The sequence below is a fragment of the Ochlerotatus camptorhynchus genome, unplaced genomic scaffold, assembly GCF_037179485.1.
Source record: "Ochlerotatus camptorhynchus isolate MF236.1 unplaced genomic scaffold, CSIRO-AGI_Acam_v1.1 ptg000268l, whole genome shotgun sequence".
Taxonomy (NCBI): Eukaryota; Metazoa; Arthropoda; class Insecta; order Diptera; family Culicidae; genus Ochlerotatus; species Ochlerotatus camptorhynchus.
Genome location: NW_027040758.1, coordinates 2,437,871 through 2,458,724, shown reverse-complemented (window position 1 = coordinate 2,458,724; position 20,854 = coordinate 2,437,871). Strand labels below are relative to the sequence as shown.

The following is a 20,854-nucleotide window of genomic DNA, read 5'->3' as shown; positions in this document are numbered from 1 at the left end:
CGGATGCTCCGGTCATATTTTATTATCGTTTATTGCAGTGAAAAACATGTCGTGCAGTGTTTTTGCGTGTTGCACTCGCTAAATTAGCTGAAATAAAGTTGTCGTTTCGATGGCTGCGGTTCAAGATGTGAAGATGGTTTTGGCGGGTGAGAGAATCGGACAGGCCCGGGGGGAAACATGCAAATTTGGTGTACCAATAAGAGATTGCAGGTCGGTTCTGCAGTAATAAACGGTTCCTAAATGTTGTGGCCGTTTTTACAACCTTCACTGAGGTTTTTATTGACCGAACATGTATCGCACTGTGTCGTGTGGTGAAGAAAATGTCACCGAATGGTGGGAGTGGAATTCGACTTCAAAAAAAAAAGTGCACTTTTCCAACCTAATCAAGTCATCATATACCACCTGACCCGCACAACACGATTCCACCGGTACAACAACAACATTCTTGCAGCAGCGGCAGTCCCACCTGACCAGATCAAACCACTTTAATAAAGGAATTTATGCATGCCCCGTGCAGCATTGCATATTCATATTATTGCGACACATACCGTTTAATTTCGCAAACCCAACTTCTCTACCTTTTCGCTTATGAACATGTTCGCGATAGACGCGATTCCACCACCCCTTCAGGTCCTAACCTCAACCACAGCCACGAATGACAACGGCGGAAAAAGAAGAAAAAAACGACCAACAACCCCAGCAAAGCACAAGGATCCCCCCGTGCTCGCGCTTGCAAATCGAAGAACTTTTATTGAGTGACAATTTAATTCAAGCTCATGTCACTTATCTGATTCAATTTATTGTGCTGACATTAAAGCCGCGCGCGGTTGCAAGAAGCGGGAATTGTGCACCACCATCGCCGCCTTCGCCTTCCATGTCCCTACAGCTATAACACTGCACATACATATAAGAAGCAGAAGAAGCAGAAGCAGTGGGTTATGTTTTGCACTAGCATCAACCATCAGCAGGACCATCAGGAGACAACGCAAAAACGGTGTGCTTCGAACTGCAACTGCAAGCAAGAGGAGATTTAGCAAATCCAAAGCCGAACTGTTTCTTCGACTTCTGAAAAGAACATGAGCGCGCTCATACAAAACATATCGATGATGTCGGACGCGGTGCTGGCTGGCAGTCGTCCCCGGGTGGACACAAAAACCACTTACACACTCACTACTGCTGCTGCTGCTGCTGCTGCTGCTGCTGCTGCTACTGCTGCTGGAAGGGTGATAATAGGGTCGATTGTATTTGGGAATTTTAGCTGCTTGGCAAATGCGTCTGCATCTTATGGGATTTCAATGATTAATTTCTAGCCTAATCAAGGACATAGCCATATTCCAAGGACATATCCATATGATGCTGTCCGAAGAAGTAATTTCCACTCTACTCAATCCATGGCCACACTTCGTCAGCCTCGTAGTCTGCGAAGGGTCCGCAGGTCGCCTTCTACTTGGTCGATCCACGTAGCCCGCTGCGCGCCTCTTCTTCTTGTTCCTATTGGGTCGCTTTCGAGAACCATTTTTCCAGGGTTGTCGTGTGGCATTCTTACGACTTGCCCAGCCCACCGTAGTCGCCCAATTTTTGCAATGTGGACAGCAGCTGGTGCTATTCGTGGTTCATTCGCCTCCTCCACGTTCCGTCATCCATCTGCACTCCACCGTAGATGGTATGCAACACCTTCCGTTCGAAATCACCAAGGGCGCGTCCAGGTCTCGTGGCTGTAGAGGAACACGTGTCTAATCAGCGTTTTGTAGATAGTCAACTTCGTGTGGCGGCGAATTTTATTCCAAAGTAGGCACGATTCCCTGCCATAATGCTTCTTTGAATTTCTCTGCTGGTATCATTTTTGGCGGTCACCAGTGATCCCAAATACACGAACTCATCGACCACCTCGATTTCGTCACCGTTAATCTGAACTCGGGGTGGGAGGCTAATATTGCCTTCCATAGAACCTCTTCCTTTCATGTAGTTATTTTGTCTTTGCTGCGTTGATGGCAAGTCCACTCCGCCTAGCTTCAGCCTTCAGTCTGATGTACGTTTCCGCCATCGTCTCAAAGTTCCGTGCCATGATGTCAATGTCATCGGCGAAGCCAAGGAGCTGGATGGACTTCCTGAAGATCGTGCCACTCGTCTATCGATCTATCTCAGCTCTTCTGATCACACCTTTTAACGCGATGTTGAATAGCAGATACGAAAGTCCACCACCTTGCCGTAACCCCCTTCGAGATTCAAAGGGACTCGAGAGTGTCCCCGATACTCGAACAACGCACATCACTCGATCCATCGTTGCCTTGACCAATGGCGTCAGTTTATCCGGAAATCCGTACTCGTGCATAATCTGCCATAGCTGATCTCGATCGATTGTGTCGTATGCGGATTGGAAATCGATGAACAAATGATGTGTGGGCACGTTGTATTCGCGGCATTTCTGCAGAACCTGCCGAATCGCCAAAATTTGGTCCGTGGTAGTACGGGCACCCATGAATCCCGCCTGGTATTGCCCCACGAACTCTCTTGCAAATGGTGACAGGCGGCGGCATAGAATTTGGGAGAGGCGGCGCTCAGCAGTGTGATCGCACGGTAGTTGCAGCAATCCAACTTGTCGCCCTTTTTGTAGATTGGGCATACGACACCTTCCATCCACTCTTCCATTAATATATCCTCCTACCAAATCTTGGCAATTATCCAGTGCAGCGCTCTGGGTAATTGCCAAAATTTGGGTCAGTGCTTCACCACTGTATTTTAATACACACTTAGAAAAAATTATGTAAATTTAGGTGCTCTGAGATTGACATAAAATTGAGTCATAATAGACACGAAATTCAGCTCTATCAAACGTTTTTTCGAACTTTTCAGTCTCGGAGCACTTAATCTGACATGACATGTTTGCTTACGTCTCATGGAGATCGCAGTAGGCCGCGCTTGAAAGCTAACGCGTTTTTCTTTTGCTGCGTATTTTTCGGAAGTAAATTAAACACATTTTGGCTTTAAATTTGTTGATTTGTGTGCTGAAATTTAGTTGCAAGTTATCATTAGTGTTTTGCCTGTGTTTGCCTTGAGTGGCTCGGTTGAACTTGAATCTAACCTCCAAAATATACAGCGCAGATTCAGTTCCATTTTTCGGTGTTGATTTTCATTGCCTCCCGGGCAGGGATCGGGTGCTACTCAATTTGTTTGCGAGTAAAATACACGCTGTTGCGAGACTGCACTTTCATTTCCAAAGAGAGTGAAAGAGCATTTTAAATCGTGCAGCACATTTCATTCTTTTTGTGTTGTAGAGCTGCCGCTCCAACGGTGTTAAATCTCTTTCTCTCTCTCTTTGTTTCTCCGACAGTGTACTTCCTCTATAACTGAGCGTTGTAGGACAGCTAGCATCAGTGCTTTTAATTTTCATATCATTCGATTGAAGATGAACTAATACAACTATTAAATTGATTCTGTGAAAAAAATTCTATCGTACCCATCATTTGAAGAGCCCCTTTCTCATGGTCCCGAACAGAAAAGTCGACCCGATGTCGGATCAATGTAAGGCTAATTTAAGGTCGATGTCAACCCAATGTCCTGTTGTTGTCGGGTCAATTTGTGGTTTATGTCGGGTCAATGTCGGGTCAACATCAGCTTGGGGGTTGATAGAAGTCAGGTTGGTGTCGGGTTGGCTTAGATTTTTCGCCGGAATGTCGACCAGAGCTAACCCCCTTGTGAAGAAAATTACACATCGATCTTAAAAAAATCTCTTTAGGAAAAGCATCAAAATTTGCATTTTCCTTCGCGTTTGAATACCATACAGTCACTGCAACATATATTATGTGAGTGTAAAAATACTCTGCACCCAGCCTAAAATATGCAGCCGTTCTTGTAAATCTCTAAGCCACGTCTCTCCCGATTGAAAAGTGCTACTCCCGTCATAACACCGTGCACTACTCGACTGTGCTCTACGCAAGTAGCTGTACAACTACTCTCTCCTAAATATGAAATCTCTCTCTCCTTAGTCTCTTTCTCCTTCCAAATATCTCCTATTCCGTTTCCGTCGCGTAGGTCTGTGCCGATTGTTCAGATCCGTATTTCTTTCTTCAGTATTTGCAACTTTATGTTTTTTTCAAGGGTGGTTTGTTGAGCCTGCCCCATCCCCCTGTCTCGCCGGGGGACCATCGTGAACAGCTCTGTTTAGAGTCCCACGCTGGCACTAGGACGGTGATCAGCCGCTCCTAACATGGAGAACAGACGCCGTTTTAAGCCACACCTCCATGATAAACAGACGCTCGGGTTTGGTGAAGCATTTCCTCTATCACCGTACTATGGTTACCGCGCCAGTGTTCGCGTCGCACCTCTTCACTTTGCTATTGCTGGACTGGCAACATTGCCCAGGCTACGCCACCCAGCTGTGTCCATTAGACTGATATGCAAAATTTGAAATTTTCGCTCCACAGTTCTCAAACGGTTTCAAATCATGTCTTGATTAGCCCCCAAAATTTAAACTCATTTGGTTAGAAACTGACTTGGCACAAACTATTCAATGTTTATATGGAAATTACTATAGGAAAACCAAACTTTTTGTTCATTGGCTTCTACCCACTTTCCATATTGCTTTTTCGAAAATTTCTATAACTATTATTACGGGAAATTTTCTAAGCTACAACTTTACGGAATATTGTTTTTCAGCCAAATGTCAAATTAAATTGTTATTAATTGTTTAAGAGATTGATAATCTTATGGCATGATCAAGCAGCTGTTCTGTAGGCAACACTGTATTCTGCAGTGTGACATAGTAACCATGATATTTGTGCTCTATTCTTTGCACCAGAAACACCAATGTTGCCTGATGAACAGTTGAATTAGCATAATCATAAGACATCAGTGACTTGAATCATTAATAACTTTTGTTCCTTATATTTAATTGAAAAGTGGTTTTCGACAAAATTGTAGCTGGGAAAATTTGCTATCATTTTTAAAAGCATAGTGATGTGGTGAATTGTTAGATAGATATCAACAAAAACATAAGTTTTCCCATAGTAATTCCCATATAAACTTGAAATGGTTTGTGCCAAGTCAGTTTCTTACTAAAGTAGTTCAAATTTTGGGAGGCTAATCAGGACCCAATTTGGAACCGTTTGAGCACTGTGGAGCGAAAATTTCAGATTTCGCATCAGTTTAGTGTCCATGTTTCAGCTGGTAGTCTTTTGTTATCAATGATAATGAAATAGGATCTTGTGAGGACCAGGGCTAGGTATTCCACTCCTTCCAGGTTGTCAACTCACCATTTTGTAGCCCATTACATTACATGAACTTAGAATTATTTGTGTTTTCATTAGGAAAAGCGGCTGGAGTAGACAATGTTAATGCTAGAGTTATTCAAGATTGCTTTCATGTCATTGGCCACATTTTGCTGGGCCTTATTAATGAACCATTGCAAACTGGACATGTGCCACAAATTTGGAAGGAATCCTTAGTGGTCCCTGTTCAAAAAGTTGCTGGAACGATTAAAGCAAGAGTTTCGTCCCATCAACATGTTGCACACATTAGAGAAAATTTTTTGAACTTGTTGTTAAATGCCAGCTGTTGGAGTATTTAAATAGTAAAAGTTTATTGATACCAGAACAATCGGGATATCGGGAAGGTCATTCTTGTGAAATCGCGTTGAATCTGATATTAGCGAAGTGGAAAAATAACTTTGAGTGAAAGGATACGATTGTTGCTGTTTTTTGGATCTAAAACGCGCTTTTGAAACAATTTCTAGGCCCGTTTTGTTAGACCAATTAAGCGCTTTGGAATTACGAGTACAGCATATAAATGGTTTGAAAACTATTTGTCTGACAGAACTCAACGGACTGTCTTCAATGATTCTGTTTCCAGTCCCGTGGGGAATAACCTTGGAGTGCCCCAGGGAAGTGTATTAGGGCCCCTGTTATTTATTATTTATATTAATGACTTGCGACGTGTTTTACGATTTTGCGGCATTAATCTTTTTGCAGATGATACTGTGCTATTCATTGCAGCTAAGGATTTAGATGATGCCGTTTTACACTTGAATGAAGATTTGCGTTCTCTAAGTAGATGGTTGAAGTATAAGCAGTTAAAATTGAATACAAGTAAAACTAAATTTATGGTAATTTCGCAGAATCGAGCAAATGAGAACGTCTCTGTTGTAATTGATGATGAGACTATTGATCGCGTTCGGGAGATTAAATATCTTGGCGTGATTATTGATGACACACTTAAGTTCAACTCTCACATTGACAATGTCATCAAAAAAATTGCCAAGAAGTATGGAATTTTATGTCGACTGAAAAACGATTTAACTATTGCCAGTAAAATACAGCTATACAAATCAATCGTCTCTCCTCATCTTGACTTTTGCCCTTCCATTTTATTTCTGGCCAATGCAACACAAATATCGAGATTACAGCGCTTGCAGAGTAAAATAATGCGTTTGATTTTGAGATGTAATAGATTCACTTCCTCAACTTTGATGTTAGACGCCTTACAATGGTTGTCGGTGAAGCAAACAATCGTATATTTGACTATGGTGTTCATTTTTAAAGTAGTTAACGGTTTGCTGCCTCGATATTTGTGTGATCGAATTGAAAGAGGAAGTGACTTTCATAGATATAATACTAGAAACGCGGTTGAAATAAGAACACCACATTTCTTGACTTGTGCTTCACAAAATTCATTATATTATAAAGGAATAAATGTTTTCAATTCGATGCCTAGACATATCAAACGTTCAGCAACACTTACTTACTTGTATTTAAAAGACACTGCATTTCACACGTTAAAACTGTCTTTTGAACAGTTATCCAGTGTTTTTTTTTATGAATTGACAAATTATGTATCTTGACGAAGTTATCTCTAACGGATTATTTTACATGGATAGCTGTCATAACGACTTTTTAATAATTATTGTAGCACTGCAAAAACTATTTCTGTTCGCCACGAGGGCGATGATGGATTTTTAATATTTTATTTAATAGTAGATTAATAAAAAAAAGTAGTCTACAAAGGTTTGAGCCTCGCGCGCGTATTACGGATATAGAGGACTGAATTTAACATTTGATAAAAAAAAATGCAATTTTGAAGCTTATTTGAAAGATACCTTGAGTTAGTAGTAAGTTTTCTGGCAAATGTTAGGGGTTCGTGAGCATTCCTGACATTGCTGAAAATTATGATAGCATCAGATTGCGGGGTTACTAGTGTAATAGGATGCTTTGTTGATTGTCCATCAACTCTTGATTGCTTGTAATACTTATGAATATTTTAGGTGGACAAAAAGGCTAACTAAGAGGTGGACGCCTGAGCTTTTCCACATTTATATCGCTGTGAAGCAACTGTAAACTCTAGAGGGAATTTATATCTGTAACTGTAACCAGTTCGATTTTGTTTGGAAACCTGGTTAAATTGTCATATTTAACTATCTTAGAGATAAATCGTCCAGCTCGAACCATTGTAGGGGTTAGAGGTGGGACCATCATCATCATGGAGATCAGACGCTGTTTTGAGCCGCACCTCCATGGTGAACACACGCTCGGGTTTGGTGAAACATTTCTTCTATCACCGTACTATCAACAATCAATACGAAACTATCGATTTGAAATTGGTTCACTACTTGACTAGCCTATTGGTCCCAAGCAAACGATTAACGTATCAAATTATAGTCGGAATTCTAGTACTAAACTATGTTTGTTTTGATTATTTATGATAGTTTGGCAGATAAAATGAGGTGTTCGTTGATTTTCCCATGTTTCGAGGAGTGCATCGATCGAGCTTGGGACCGAAGATAGTACCAGAGCTGAGCCAAAAAATTGAGCATTTTTCTTCGGAACCTATGCTATCATAGAGGTAACCATAAAGTCCCGAAGAAACGTGCTCAAGTTTTTGGCTCAGCTCTGGTACTATCTTCGGTCCCAAGCTAATCGATGCACCCCTCGAAACATAGGAAAATCCACGAACCCCTCATTTTATCTGTCAAACTTTGTATTTACTGTAACTTCAGTATTTGTAAACAAATCGTTCTAAAGCCCTTTCCTAACAAAGCAAACGCCACCTACGCAAACCAACACCAAGACAAATTTTACTCATCGCTGAGTTCCTGCACTTTTGGCGATTTTGAGTGAACTAAACTCAAATTTGGGTCGTTCTCATTCGCCGTGTACTTACCCTACACTGAAATTAATTATGTAGTAAATTGTTCTTAAATCCAGCGTTTATTTCTACCATGCCATATAATGGTAAAATCCACTGACCATACTGTTATTATAATCGTATTATAGTAGAAAATCTTAAGCCAATAGCAAAAATGTCATAGTAGATTTCAGCATTTTTTGTAGTCCTTACAAATAAATTATTATGGTCAAATTACTATTGATATGGTAACTTCAACAACATTATCTAAACATAGTGGATGCACAATTTTCATCCAACATCTCATTTTACCATACACGCAGTTAAAATAAAAACATGTCACCGACAATTTTTTACCAACTACATTTTATGTTAGGATTACCATCTGCATAGTAATTTTCAGTGTACATCGAAAACTTGCACTTCGCCATTTTGATAGCATCAAATTTATTCCGAAGAGGTCCGCGCGTGGTTGAGATTTTTTTCAGTTTTGCTTGTTTTTGTGGAAAATTAAAAGTGTTTCATAATGATAAATGATGATCCGATCGAGGAAATTAGTATTATCGTGGATAACAGACTGGATGACCCAAACAATATTGACGGTAAAGCGTTAATCTAAAACGTTTCCGATTGGGATATCCGCGATGCTTTTTTTTTTTTCTTTGCAGAAAGAGATCACATTCCGGAACTGGAAGAAATCATTTCTGAATGGAAACTTGATCCGGCCATTAATGCTATCCTTGTCCGTAAGTATGAGTATGTGTAAACAAATAATACTATATTGAATGTGCAAAATCTTAATTTAGAGCATGGAATTTGTGTCCAATATCTCAAGCTAGTGGAAGACAGAGCCTTGGATGATATTTTTTCCGTAGCGAGATGGACTGGTCACAAATATGCGCTGCGGCAAAAATTAGTTTCGTGGCCGGAAAGTGTTCTATATCATACAGCAACAACATCGAAAACCATCAATTCTATTCCGACCGAAGTTACAGCTCCTCCAGCTACGGTGCTATGCAAACAGAATCCACTCAAGCATCGATTGCTTCCCACCTCCGTGACAGCTGCGGTACTGGATGACATCCTCAATTGACATTTTTTACAGAATAAGAAGCTCGATGCTGCTCACCGGAAATACTTGGCCCATACGGTCGTCGACTATTATATAGCCAACGACTTATATTTTCCTCTTCCGGATATGTCAAAATTTGCTCAGTTAATTGCGGAAAGATTTCCAAACGAGCTAATCGTAAATTAAGTTCGTTGCTCCAACCATTTCAACCATTTTAACACACTTCTTATACGTTTTTTCATCTTTCGTGCAGGAAACGTTCTTTAATCCCAGAGACGTGAAGGTACATAAGAAACACCCTACTGGTTTAATTTATGACCGTTTCCACAATCGGAACAAGAAGAAGTTCGTCCAATCCAGATCATCAAGTGACAAGGAAACAACGTTTTTTTATGCAAAATCGGTAGCTCTAAAACTTTCTCACGATGGTAAGTAAACCGTATTTCTCGACAAGCAAGTGAAAAGGGCCAATGAGCCACATGTAGACATCCGCTTCAAATGCCGATTTCCCATTTCACATGTTTGTTTCGGGTTTAAAAGATTTTAGTGATATCAGCAAAATCTTAAACACTTGATATTTTAAATTACAGAAATCGAAAAGCTTACTTTAGTAAAAAACTGGCTTCGTAACAATTCTGCCCCAGCAGAAGAAGTTCAACAGAAGTGGAAAGAAACAATTTCATTGCGACTACGATCAATTTTAAATGAGATTGATGTCGACAAAGGTGGTGTGCTTAGCGAGTGGCCAAGAATCCTGGACGATAATGGGTACTTGTTGGTAAGGAAAATTATACTGTACCAGTTTTAAATTACATTATTTTGTTACCTGTCTCATAACAACTATGTGTTGTATTCGCGAGATAGTATACCTGTCTTATTATATGTCCACAGATCGATTCGGATTTTGCTGAACTGTTTGGTAATCCAGATAAGTTATTCAACAACTGGGATTTTTTTTCACAAAAATTCCTTGACTACGTTCGAAACAACGAAATCAAAGATGATTTTTCAAGACAATTACTAACTGCACTGGACGAATCCGCTATTGTTCAAGGTATGAAGTAACTTAGCAACGTACATAGGACGAAAATAACTAATAATATTGTTTCATTATAGACGGCCGGGATTTTATCGTATGTATGGTATTCCAAGCACTCATCAAACCAACACGGACTTCCACACGTAAATTACCCACAATATTGCAGGCGCAAACTGATGTCTGTTGTATATGCGCAACCCACGAGGAATACGTAAGTGAGTGGCGTTCACTACGTCGAGAGTTTGAGACAGCAAAACTTCAACTCCCACCTCGTATCTTCATTGTTGGAAGTTTCGACGAAATTGAAGGATTCTACGTTGTGACAGGAAAGATTGAGTACAAACTTCCAACGTTTCTTCGTTGCCTGGATGTCATTGTTAAGCTGAAGTACGTGCTGAACTACCAATTTCCTGAGAGCTGTGAGTTATTCTGGTGCTTCGTGACCAGATTCTTTTACAATATCGACTACAAAAGAAAATCGAAAAACAATCAACTTCTACAATTGATCGCCTATCTGGAAACTGGAGATAATGGATTGTCATCTGTGCCATAACTCGTTTCCTGCAATCGATATCCTATTACACCACATTCGGATAGAGCATGGGGCTCCTTCCATTTCTAATTTCAAGTGTACAGCATGCAAACCAGCCGCTCAGTTCAAGGATATCTACCGGTTCAAACGGCATGTCAAATTTCGACATTCTGCCTTATTTGAAAACCCCAGCACACCAATTGAAACACACGAGGAAATCCATAACAACGAATCCAGCACGATTCCAGAGGAACGTTGTTTGCAAAGAGAAACAACTGAAGATACATTCAATAATGCGGGTAGCAGTATCGAAAAACTTGAGAAAGCTAGTTGTAGAGAAGAAGACATTTTAGATATAAGAAGTAGGTTAAGAGAAGATTTTCTAAGCTTTACTATGAATTTATACAGTAAGAAAAATTTGAGCAGGAAAGATGTAATTGAATTACAGTATAATATTACTGAACATATTGTTATGCCAATCATTAACACTCTATGCAAAATAGCATGTATACCCGATGATCCACAGTATCTAGATTTAGTCAACGACATCCGTGATCCATTTAATTTCATATGCACAGAGCAAAGATTCAATAGTCAGCTTCAACATTTGAATCTTAGACAGGCTCCTCAAGTTATAACTTTTAAGGACAATGACTCCAATATTGTATCGAAAGGGTGTCTTACACCTATCAAATTTCAAATCAAAACGTTTTTTGAAACTGGAACAATTTTTAAGGAAACAATGCAGAATATGACCAGATTAGAACAGAACGATGAGATATCAAATGTTGTTAATGGCACCCTGTGGCAAACAGTAAAACCAACGTACGCCAATCAAATAGTTATTCCATATTTTTTATTTTCTGATGAAGCAGAAATGAACGACGCAATCGGTGCTCATCCGGGAACACACAAAGTATGTGGAGTTTTCCGACTATTCCTTCTCATTATCTGTCACGTTTGAGTTGCATATTCATCGCAGGATTTATAAAAGCGTCCGACATTCTAGAACGAGGACCATCGAGGCTTTGGTTGAACTAATTAATATTTTAATTGATCTTGAACAAAATGGCGTGGATTTGAACGTAGAAAATCGTGTAGTAAGGGTCTATTTTGTGCTGATGGGAATTCTGGGAGATAATTTAGGTATCAACATGTTGATGGGATACGTAACGTCATTCAGTGCCCTTTTCTACTGCCGATTTTGCAGCCTAAATAAGTACGATTTTCAGAAATCCATCAAATTAAACTCAAATTTGAATCGAACAAAGGAAACGTATGAAAAAGATTTAACTAAAAGTTGTAAAGATACGGGAATTAAAGAAGCATGTGGTTTTAATAGATTACAGAACTACCATGCTGGAGAGTTTGCTATAGTTGATGTGATGCATGATTTTTATTCGCATGGTATCTGCGCCTACGACCTTTCATTTGTTTTTGATTATATGACTCTAACGCTAAAAATTTCTTTGGATGTAATTAATTATCGTTTAAAAATGTTCAATTACGGGAATACTGAGAAACGAAATACTTTTAAGGCTATTACTAAACATCAACTAAAATCATCATCATTTAAAATTACTGCTAGAGAAATGATGCTCCTTGTTCGCTATTTCCCTTTAATATTTGGAGATTTAGTTCCACAAAATGATAGAGTCTGAAATTTTATGTTGTCATTAGTAGAATTGGCTGATATGGTTACATTTCCAAGCTATGATTTTGCGATGTTGGATGTATTAGCAGAGCAAATTAAATATCACCATACACTATATCAGAAGCTATTTAACACGACCTTGAAACCAAAATATCATATATTATTACATTACATCGAAGTAATCAAGAAAGTAGGACCTCCTAGGTATACTTGGAGTTTTCGGTTCGAGGCTATGCATCAGTTATTCAAACAGTACTGTCGAAACATAACATCACGCCGAAATATATGCTTGACTTTATGTATTAAAGCTAATCTCTTCTTCATGCACAATATGAAAAACTGGTCTGAACAACACATTTCATTTAAGAACGCTATACGTTTGAATGTTTCGGAATTGCCATACTACACTTCAATAAAGTCACCAGTAAACTTGCCATCTACTTTTTTCCATGCCTGTAGAGAAATATCGTACAAAGGCACAGAATACAAAATTGGAAATCTTACGCGCACATATTTTACAGGCGGATGCCACATCACAAGTTCCGGAAAAGCGTGTCATGGAAACTCGGCGCTATTTGCTCTTCAGGCTTAGACTGGCAAAAATAACTCAGTGGCGGCCTTATTTAATCAATTTAAACACTTGACATTACTTTAAATTACATACTTTAATTTGAAAATCAACAACCACGAACAAAAGCGCACACTTCAAGTTTGTTGGGAAGTCACGGACGAAATGATCGAGACCAGGAATCCTCAGATTAAAAAAAAAAGTGAAGCTCGGACGAACCGGAAGTCCATCATTTCCCGAAACCCTTAGTGTCCTATCGTGAATCTAAAGACACGAAAATAACTTGACTTGACACACGTGTAATCGTGCGGTTGTCCCTTTCCTACCTTATCCATAAATTAAGGGGTCCACTCTTAGGAAAGATTTCAGCAAAAATGCTTGTGTCTTCCTACTGCCTACACTAAGGAATTTAATTCAAACAATTTAAACATATTAAGCTAAGGCCTGTACTCGAAAAAAATGCACCAGACAAAAGTGTTCGCCAAAAAATTATTTCTAGTCGGATTTTCTTGAAACTTTCAGGGAATACATATGGATTATGTTTCGGCATAATTACTTTATTCAATTTCCTTTCCATCGCTGAAAGCCCGCCCCTTTCCCTTAAGACGCCCCATTAAATTTTGTGCAATGGTGGAGCCGACCTTTTTGGTCACTTTCATCCGTTCTTTCTTCAACTCCAGCTCGTTGTTAAACACCTTGGAAGATTTTCGAACTTTGGCCTTCATTATGGCCCAAAATCTTTCCACCGGACGAATCTATGGTGAATTTTGGGGGTTGGCGGTTTTTGGTACAAAAACAACGTTATTGTCTCTGTACCAATCCAACGTCGATCGCGCGTAATGACATGATGCCAGATCCGGCCAAAATAATGTCTTGCCTCAACAGACACTTCTGTAGGCACTCGATGCGGTAAATTTCGCTGTTGATGGTACCCATTGTGATGTACGGTTTACTCAGTTTACCGCATTGGCATATGGCCTGCCAGAGCAAGTATTTTTTGGCGAATTTGTCCACTTTCTTCTTCCTTATGTCTCCTGGAACATCAAACCGTGATTTGGCAACGTAGAATTCCAGCCCCGGTATCTGCTTTGCGTCTGCCTTGATGTAGGTTTCGTCATCCATAACCACACACATCGGTTTCGTTAACCACTCTCGATACAACTTCCTTGCGCGGGATTTGGCCGCCGTGTTTTGTTGATCACGTTCTGTGTCTTCCGAACCTTGAATACACGAAGTCCAGCTCGTTTCATGGTTTTCTGAACGAACCAGGCGGAACACTTTGCCTTCAGAGCCGCGTCGCAAATCGAAAGGTTCGGATCACGCTTGAAAAAATCCAACACCTTCCGGGCCTTCACAGGGTCAGCTGTCTTCGATTTTCTTCCACTTCCAGCCCGCCGCTCGGTCGTCTGGGACTCCTTAAACGATTTTACCACCCGAGACACAGTTGTATGGGTGATTCCCAGTTGTCTTCCGATCCATCTTATGGTCACAGTCGGATTTTCCATGACGGTGCGCAAAATTCTCCGGCGATTTTCTTCTTGTTTCGATGACATCTCAATAACCACTGAACCGATTGTTAAGAAATGTTGCTCATGTAAACAATTCACTCCACAAGTTAGATTTGTTACTCAAGTGTTTCATAAAATATCACATAGCATATAACTTCATACCAACTTGAGTGTAAGCCCCTGATGCATGATTTGCGAGGTCATTCAAGCAGTACATTGAAACAGTTGAGTTGCGTTAATGAGACCTAAAGTAAATCAAGCAACAAACTTAAAACATTTTTGTATCAAGATGCATTTATTATACCATTTCAGGGATTTCTGAGCAAATTAAATAAAAAATAATAAATTGATTATATTTTCTGTGTTGCCTGAGCATGGACCCAGTTCAAAATCCTAAGAAATCAAGCGAGGCGACAAAACGTTGGCCCTAGAATCACTGACAAACCGACATGAATGACCATAGCAAAAACAATCAAATTTCTGACCAAAGCACACTACTAACATCTGACTCCGTGTTCCCGGGAAATATTTAGCTAAGCCGTTAATCCGCATGTAAAAGTTTTGAATTGGTTCGTGCCTGATCTATTCTGGACGAATCATTTTTATAGAGATCAAAAAATCCTATGGTTTTGACAGTTCGGATCACCGTACATTTAAATCGGCCGTTACAATTTTCGGGCATAAGTCAGAATTAAGTGTCATGTCGGTTTGTTGGTGCTAGAATGCTCAGAATTTATAAGTGAGAGAACGGGTGTTGGCGCTTTTTTTTATACCTTTTCAATTTTAAAAAGCTGAACGAAGAAAACCCTATTCCCCAACTGATCGGCACCGGTTTGTGGTCGAATCAAACTTTTTGTTTTTGTTTCTGCTGCTCAGAACAAACTTCAAAGCGCAAGTCGATCCTCTCCACCCAGCTCAGGAAAAAGAATGCTGACTTATCCTCCACCTTACTGTTTATGGTTTTTTGTTTCCGATTTATGGCCTTTGTTGCTCTCGACGACGACGACGACGACGACGACGGTGTTGTAGCAGATTTTTTTGTTGCTGTTGATTTTCTTACAACTATTGACGATGGTAGGCAGGCAGCCAACCGCAGAAGAAGCTTAAATTACCGGGTATTTTTTTTTTGTCCGATTCCAGGTTTTGGCACCAGCATCAGCAGCCTGCGAGGGGACGGTGGTAAAGGTGAAGTGCAATTTATAAACCTCCCTGCTCGGTGCTGACAAGGAAAATTGCACTTTTAGAGATAAGATAACACCATCAGCTCGTAAAGCATACGACAACAACCGACGACGACGACGACGACGGCGACAACGACTCTTCCGAGAGTGTATAATAGTAAATGTGTTCAGAGAGGACACCCGAGCTAAAAAATTACACAAAACAGTGGAGAACATAAATCCCGATTCCGATAAGGACGTCCATAAACTAGATGCAGTTGTAAAAGATGTCTTCGATCTGACTGGAACCCTTTAGCCCTCCCCCATCGTTCTTCGCCTCGTGGGCTCTGTCAATTGCAGCTCACCATAAGATGGAACGGTCCCAAGGGGGTTATAATTAAAACTGTCCATTGTTTGCAGATTGTCATCTCGGTTTAAGTGCCTACCCTCCTGGCGGAAGGAGCACGTTTTTCAACATATAATTACCGTCGACTCCGACGAAGTTGTAATAATAAGCAATAATTGATTTTTTTTTATAACAAATGTGGGTTCTTGGCAAATTTTACGAGATGTCGTCACCTGTTGCCCACGTCATCGATCGTTGTAGGTGAAGGCAGATTGTGATGGGACAACGAGTAGAGGAAAACGAACTCATCTTCACCTCCTTCTTCTCATCACAGCATGTGGTGGTCCCAGTGGAGAGCAACAACAACAACAACGAAAAATAAAACTTATGTTTATCTTATTTTAAATGGTACTTTTATTATGACATAATTTTATAGGTTTCCTTCGTCGTCGTCGTCCGTCGTCGTCGTCGTCGTCGTCAATGCTGCCTATATGTTGCAGTCGAGCCTCTCACAGTTGGGTGTTTTGTTTCTGGGTTTTGGGATGTAGGTTTTGCAGATTGCACATGCACGATTTCGTGATTGGCTTAGGTGAGAGGTTTGGCCAACGACGACGATGGGTTGAGCGAAACCAATCAAATTTGGAGGTAATTTGAAAGTGGAAATTTGTCGCTAATGACTCGATGAAGGCTTGAAGTGCTTCACAAAGAAGGACAATTTAAATTCAAAGGAGAACATGCGAACATGGAAGGAGGCACCATTGACAAAATATCAAGCTGAACATTGCATTAGGTCCTAAGTAACATTGACAGATTCTCTTCGTCGACTTTTTCTTTGTATCCCCACGGCCATGTAGATACATTGTCAGGTGTTTTCAGCACACAGATCGATAAAAGAAGCTGTTATCCAGCCTCTAATACGACAAACACAACACGAAACGGTTATGTGCTCAAGTTATTAACGAAAGAGAAAGTCGACGAAGAGAATCGCGAGTTGATGACAGAACATTGCATTTTTTTAATGTTCTCAGACTTGTAAATATGTTTGGGAAGATGAGGTAATACGCGCCACCTAAGGACACAATTTTATTGTTCAGGGTACCCCTCCCTTAACTCAGCATTAAAATAAATTTATTTTATGAATAGTCCTCTCCAGACGGGTTCGTATTGGTGCGATTTGCGTGTGTTAGTGAGATGAATTTTTTTGTTAGCTGTGAGATATATTCTGTCATTCTAAAGTAAAAATAAACAACAAAACAAAACAAAAACCCTACGCTTGCACGGTAACAGTCAAATACCCTTTTACGAGTAAAAGTTAACCCATTTTTAATCAAAGTGGCTTTACTCATTAATGAGTAAATTATTTTAACAACAATGAGTTTCTGCTAACAGTACCTAACAGTTACTACCTAATTGGTATAATAAGTTACTCATTTATTAGTAGTGCCACTTTGACTGACAATGGGTTCACTTTTACTCATAAATGCAAGTTTGATTCTTATCGTGCACGTGATAGTATACGCTAGTGTGTGTAAAATTATATGATTAGTGTAGTGTTCGTGAGATCCTGCTTGGAGAACTCAATTTGTTAAATTGGGTTGTTATGATGATCTATTCATCGCAACTTCAGATCACTTTATTCCGTCTTCAAGTGACCGATATTCCCTGCACAGTCGAAAATCGCGCGATGGAGGCTTTCTGGCTGCTGTCTTAACTAGACTAACCAGCTACCTAAGTACCCGGCCCCGTCGTGTCATTCTGGTTACCTAACCTTACGATTTCAAATATACAAATCTGCATTCTCTCAATTCTCAATTCTCTTCATTGACTCTCTCTTTCGTAAATAACTCGACAGTGAGCATGCATAAGGGCGTAAACGCGATGATTGATTCTCTTCATCGATTTTCTATTTTGTTAATATCTCGCTAGATTTAACGTTTTTCGATGCGTTTGCTGTTGCTTTTGATAGCCAATACAACCTGTTACAACTCTGTATTGAACTAATTCTATAAAATTGTTTCGCTTAACTGTAGCAATGCAAAGAGGAAATCGATGAAGCGAATTGATCGTACCGTATACGGCATGCTCACTGTCGAAATGAAGGCGGTAAACGGAGTAAGCCGAGGAGTAAACAGACAGTAAATCGATGAACGTCGATTTAATTTCGAGGTACATTGAGTTACTCGTGAGTTACTCGCAGCAAAAACGGCACTCAGAGTAAAGCTGTCTCACCCCTCGTGGAATACTCACAACAGACGCCTTTCGCGTCAAATCGAATCGAAGCTGGCAACACACTCTCAGATTTCAATGAAATTTTCTGGATGTATAGACTTTGACTAAATAAGCACTTTTGCATGCTCAGTTTTTCCAAAATTTATCTAGACTAACATTTAAGAAGGGCCAAACATTTTCCGCCGATTGTTTAAAAAAAAATATTATGGGAAAAAGACAACTGTGTTCTATTGATGACTATTAGGAAATCGTCCAAGTTTTCCAAAACAAAAATACTGAAAAAAAATTCCATTTGAGACCTACACTGAAAAAAAATCGATTTTTAAAATTTAAAGCCGATTAAAAATGGCCTTGTTCGATTTGGATGAAACTTTGCATCAAGATAGGTAAGTATGTTTACTACCATCCGTCCATACATCGCGAGATGGGCACTTTTAAGGAAAAACTGAACTGATTTTTTTAACGTACACAGTTTGAAAAAGCAGTGTAAATTTCTATTCAAGATGGTGCACATAAAAGGAGCGTCACATCTCATCTAAATTTACATTATAAATCATGTAAAGTTCTGAGACATCTCATCAAATATTGTATACAAAAGCCCATGTATGCAAACAACATTGCTTAAAAGTTCCTCGTTTGCGTGAAATGAAATATAAGTTTCCGTGAATGATTGGTTTCATCAAAATTATAATTCAGATTTTTTTTTTTGCTGTGTACCATTTTCACACAAAACTAAACCAGTGAAGCTCAAAATCATCTCAGAACCCAATGAGGCTCAATTTGTGATTCAATTTTGTCTAATCAGCAACTAATCCTTTGGATCAATCGAGAGTTCCATATCAAAAGGGCTTATATCATTAGAAAATAATATAATTGATTATATTGTCTGCTACTGAGGCAAAATCCGATACTTCTATAGCAATTTAACATTCTTAGCTGAAATTATCCATAAAGAATTAGGTATGAATAAAATTTAAATTTAGATTTTTATTCGTACCAACGACGATTTGGGAAGCCAACCTATCGCATTATAATTCTATAGAACCTTCTGTTATTTATACCTTAACCATTAACCCCACCACATCATTCTACCTATGAGCACTATAAAACTAAGGTTGATTTCATACAAGCAGCAGCCAATCTGATAACGACAGTTGTGAAGACAAGTTTTAGTAAAATTATTATCATAGACGACAGTAGTAAATTAAGGCTCAAAGGATTGAAATGTTGTGCAAATATTAATAATCCGAGATGCAACTGAAATAAGTTACGGGCCATATCGTCAACGATGGTAGAAAAATACATTCTATGGGATATAACCACGAAATTGATGAAACGATGAGCATTTTTGAGTCATGCCGTAGCGTGATATCTCATAATAGAAGTCCAGTTATGAAAAAAAAAACACCGACCGGTTGGAAATGAAGTAAATATCCAACCGTCAACTAGTGGGCAGCAGCATAGTGATGATCCAGGTCCATCAACGAGTGGCCATCAATCCGTAGATGAGCTAGGTAAGATCAGTCATCCTGATGATTCTATCAACTTTTAACTGCAACATCCTAATTGCACTAATTATTTTTTTTAAATTTTCTTCTTTCCATCAGATACTGTACGATCGGTTCCATCATTGGAGTCAGTTTCATCAGCAGATGATCTGCAACGCCAATACAGTGTTGAGAAGTTTAATGGCCTTATGGAAACGTTGAATTTATCTCCAATTTCATCGAGGGACATGAGGAGCATGGATTATTATCATGAAAATGTAAAATTAATGATCAACAGTTTAAAAATTATGTCGCAAGATGCAATAATGTATGTAAGGTAGCTATAGGGTTTTGCCTTCTCAAACTTCTCGATCCCGCAGACAAAACTAATCATTTCTTTCCCAGATATTTTCTAACTCCTTTCTCACTCGCAGTCTTCTTCACTCTCCCATCCAATCAGCCCTCCATCACCAAGGATCCGTATTCGCAGGTATAGCGAGTTCAAGACTCTCACAAGATTAATGTATAAGTTGTGCTAGCTTAAAATTATGAATGTATTTCACCATGAACCCTACAGTAGCCACCATCCCTTCAAAGATCTTGTCTTGTATGCAGCTCCACTTAATAGCAAGATCAATTTGAGCTACCGATCTGAATCCACAATATGAATGAAGGGCCAAAATGGATACGATCCAACAGATCGAATAACACAATTCACAATACTTATTAAGCTTCCTACAGGATGGTTTGTAAAGAAGGGCGCGTGAATCTCACTCAAACTGTCGAAGTAGAATTCACACTACCACAATCGAATCGGTAGGATAAATAAAATAATGTAAGGATGTAAATGTAAAGTGTAAAGTGTGATGTATAACTAACATGACTGACAATAAAATGGGATTACGAGAAAAATAAAGGAAAGATCTCACCCGATATGTTGCAAAGGAATCCATGACGTCACGATGATTTCGAAGAGTTCCAATAGATATGCTGCCGCTACTTCTTCAACCGATAATAAAAACAGCACTCTCACCTTTCGGTTCTCACACAGCAGCGCAAACCCCATCAACCACGAAACACACTCTTGCTGCTCCAACTAGAGGGATCTCATCAGAGAAAACAAGGACTGCATCCACTTTCCACT

At 39.5% G+C, this 20,854-nt stretch overlaps 1 protein-coding gene across 1 annotated transcript; it reads left to right on the top strand.

Moving 5' to 3' along the window:
• Window positions 1–8,641: 8,641 nt before the first annotated feature.
• LOC135705535 (uncharacterized) lies at window positions 8,642–10,779 on the top strand. The gene is made up of 6 exons (XM_065227310.1): window positions 8,642–8,717; window positions 8,784–8,857; window positions 9,441–9,615; window positions 9,778–9,965; window positions 10,079–10,241; window positions 10,304–10,779. Exons 1-6 carry the CDS (start codon window positions 8,642–8,644, stop codon window positions 10,777–10,779), a joined length of 1,152 nt encoding a protein of 383 aa, XP_065083382.1.
• The last annotated feature ends 10,075 nt before the right edge of the window (window positions 10,780–20,854 follow it).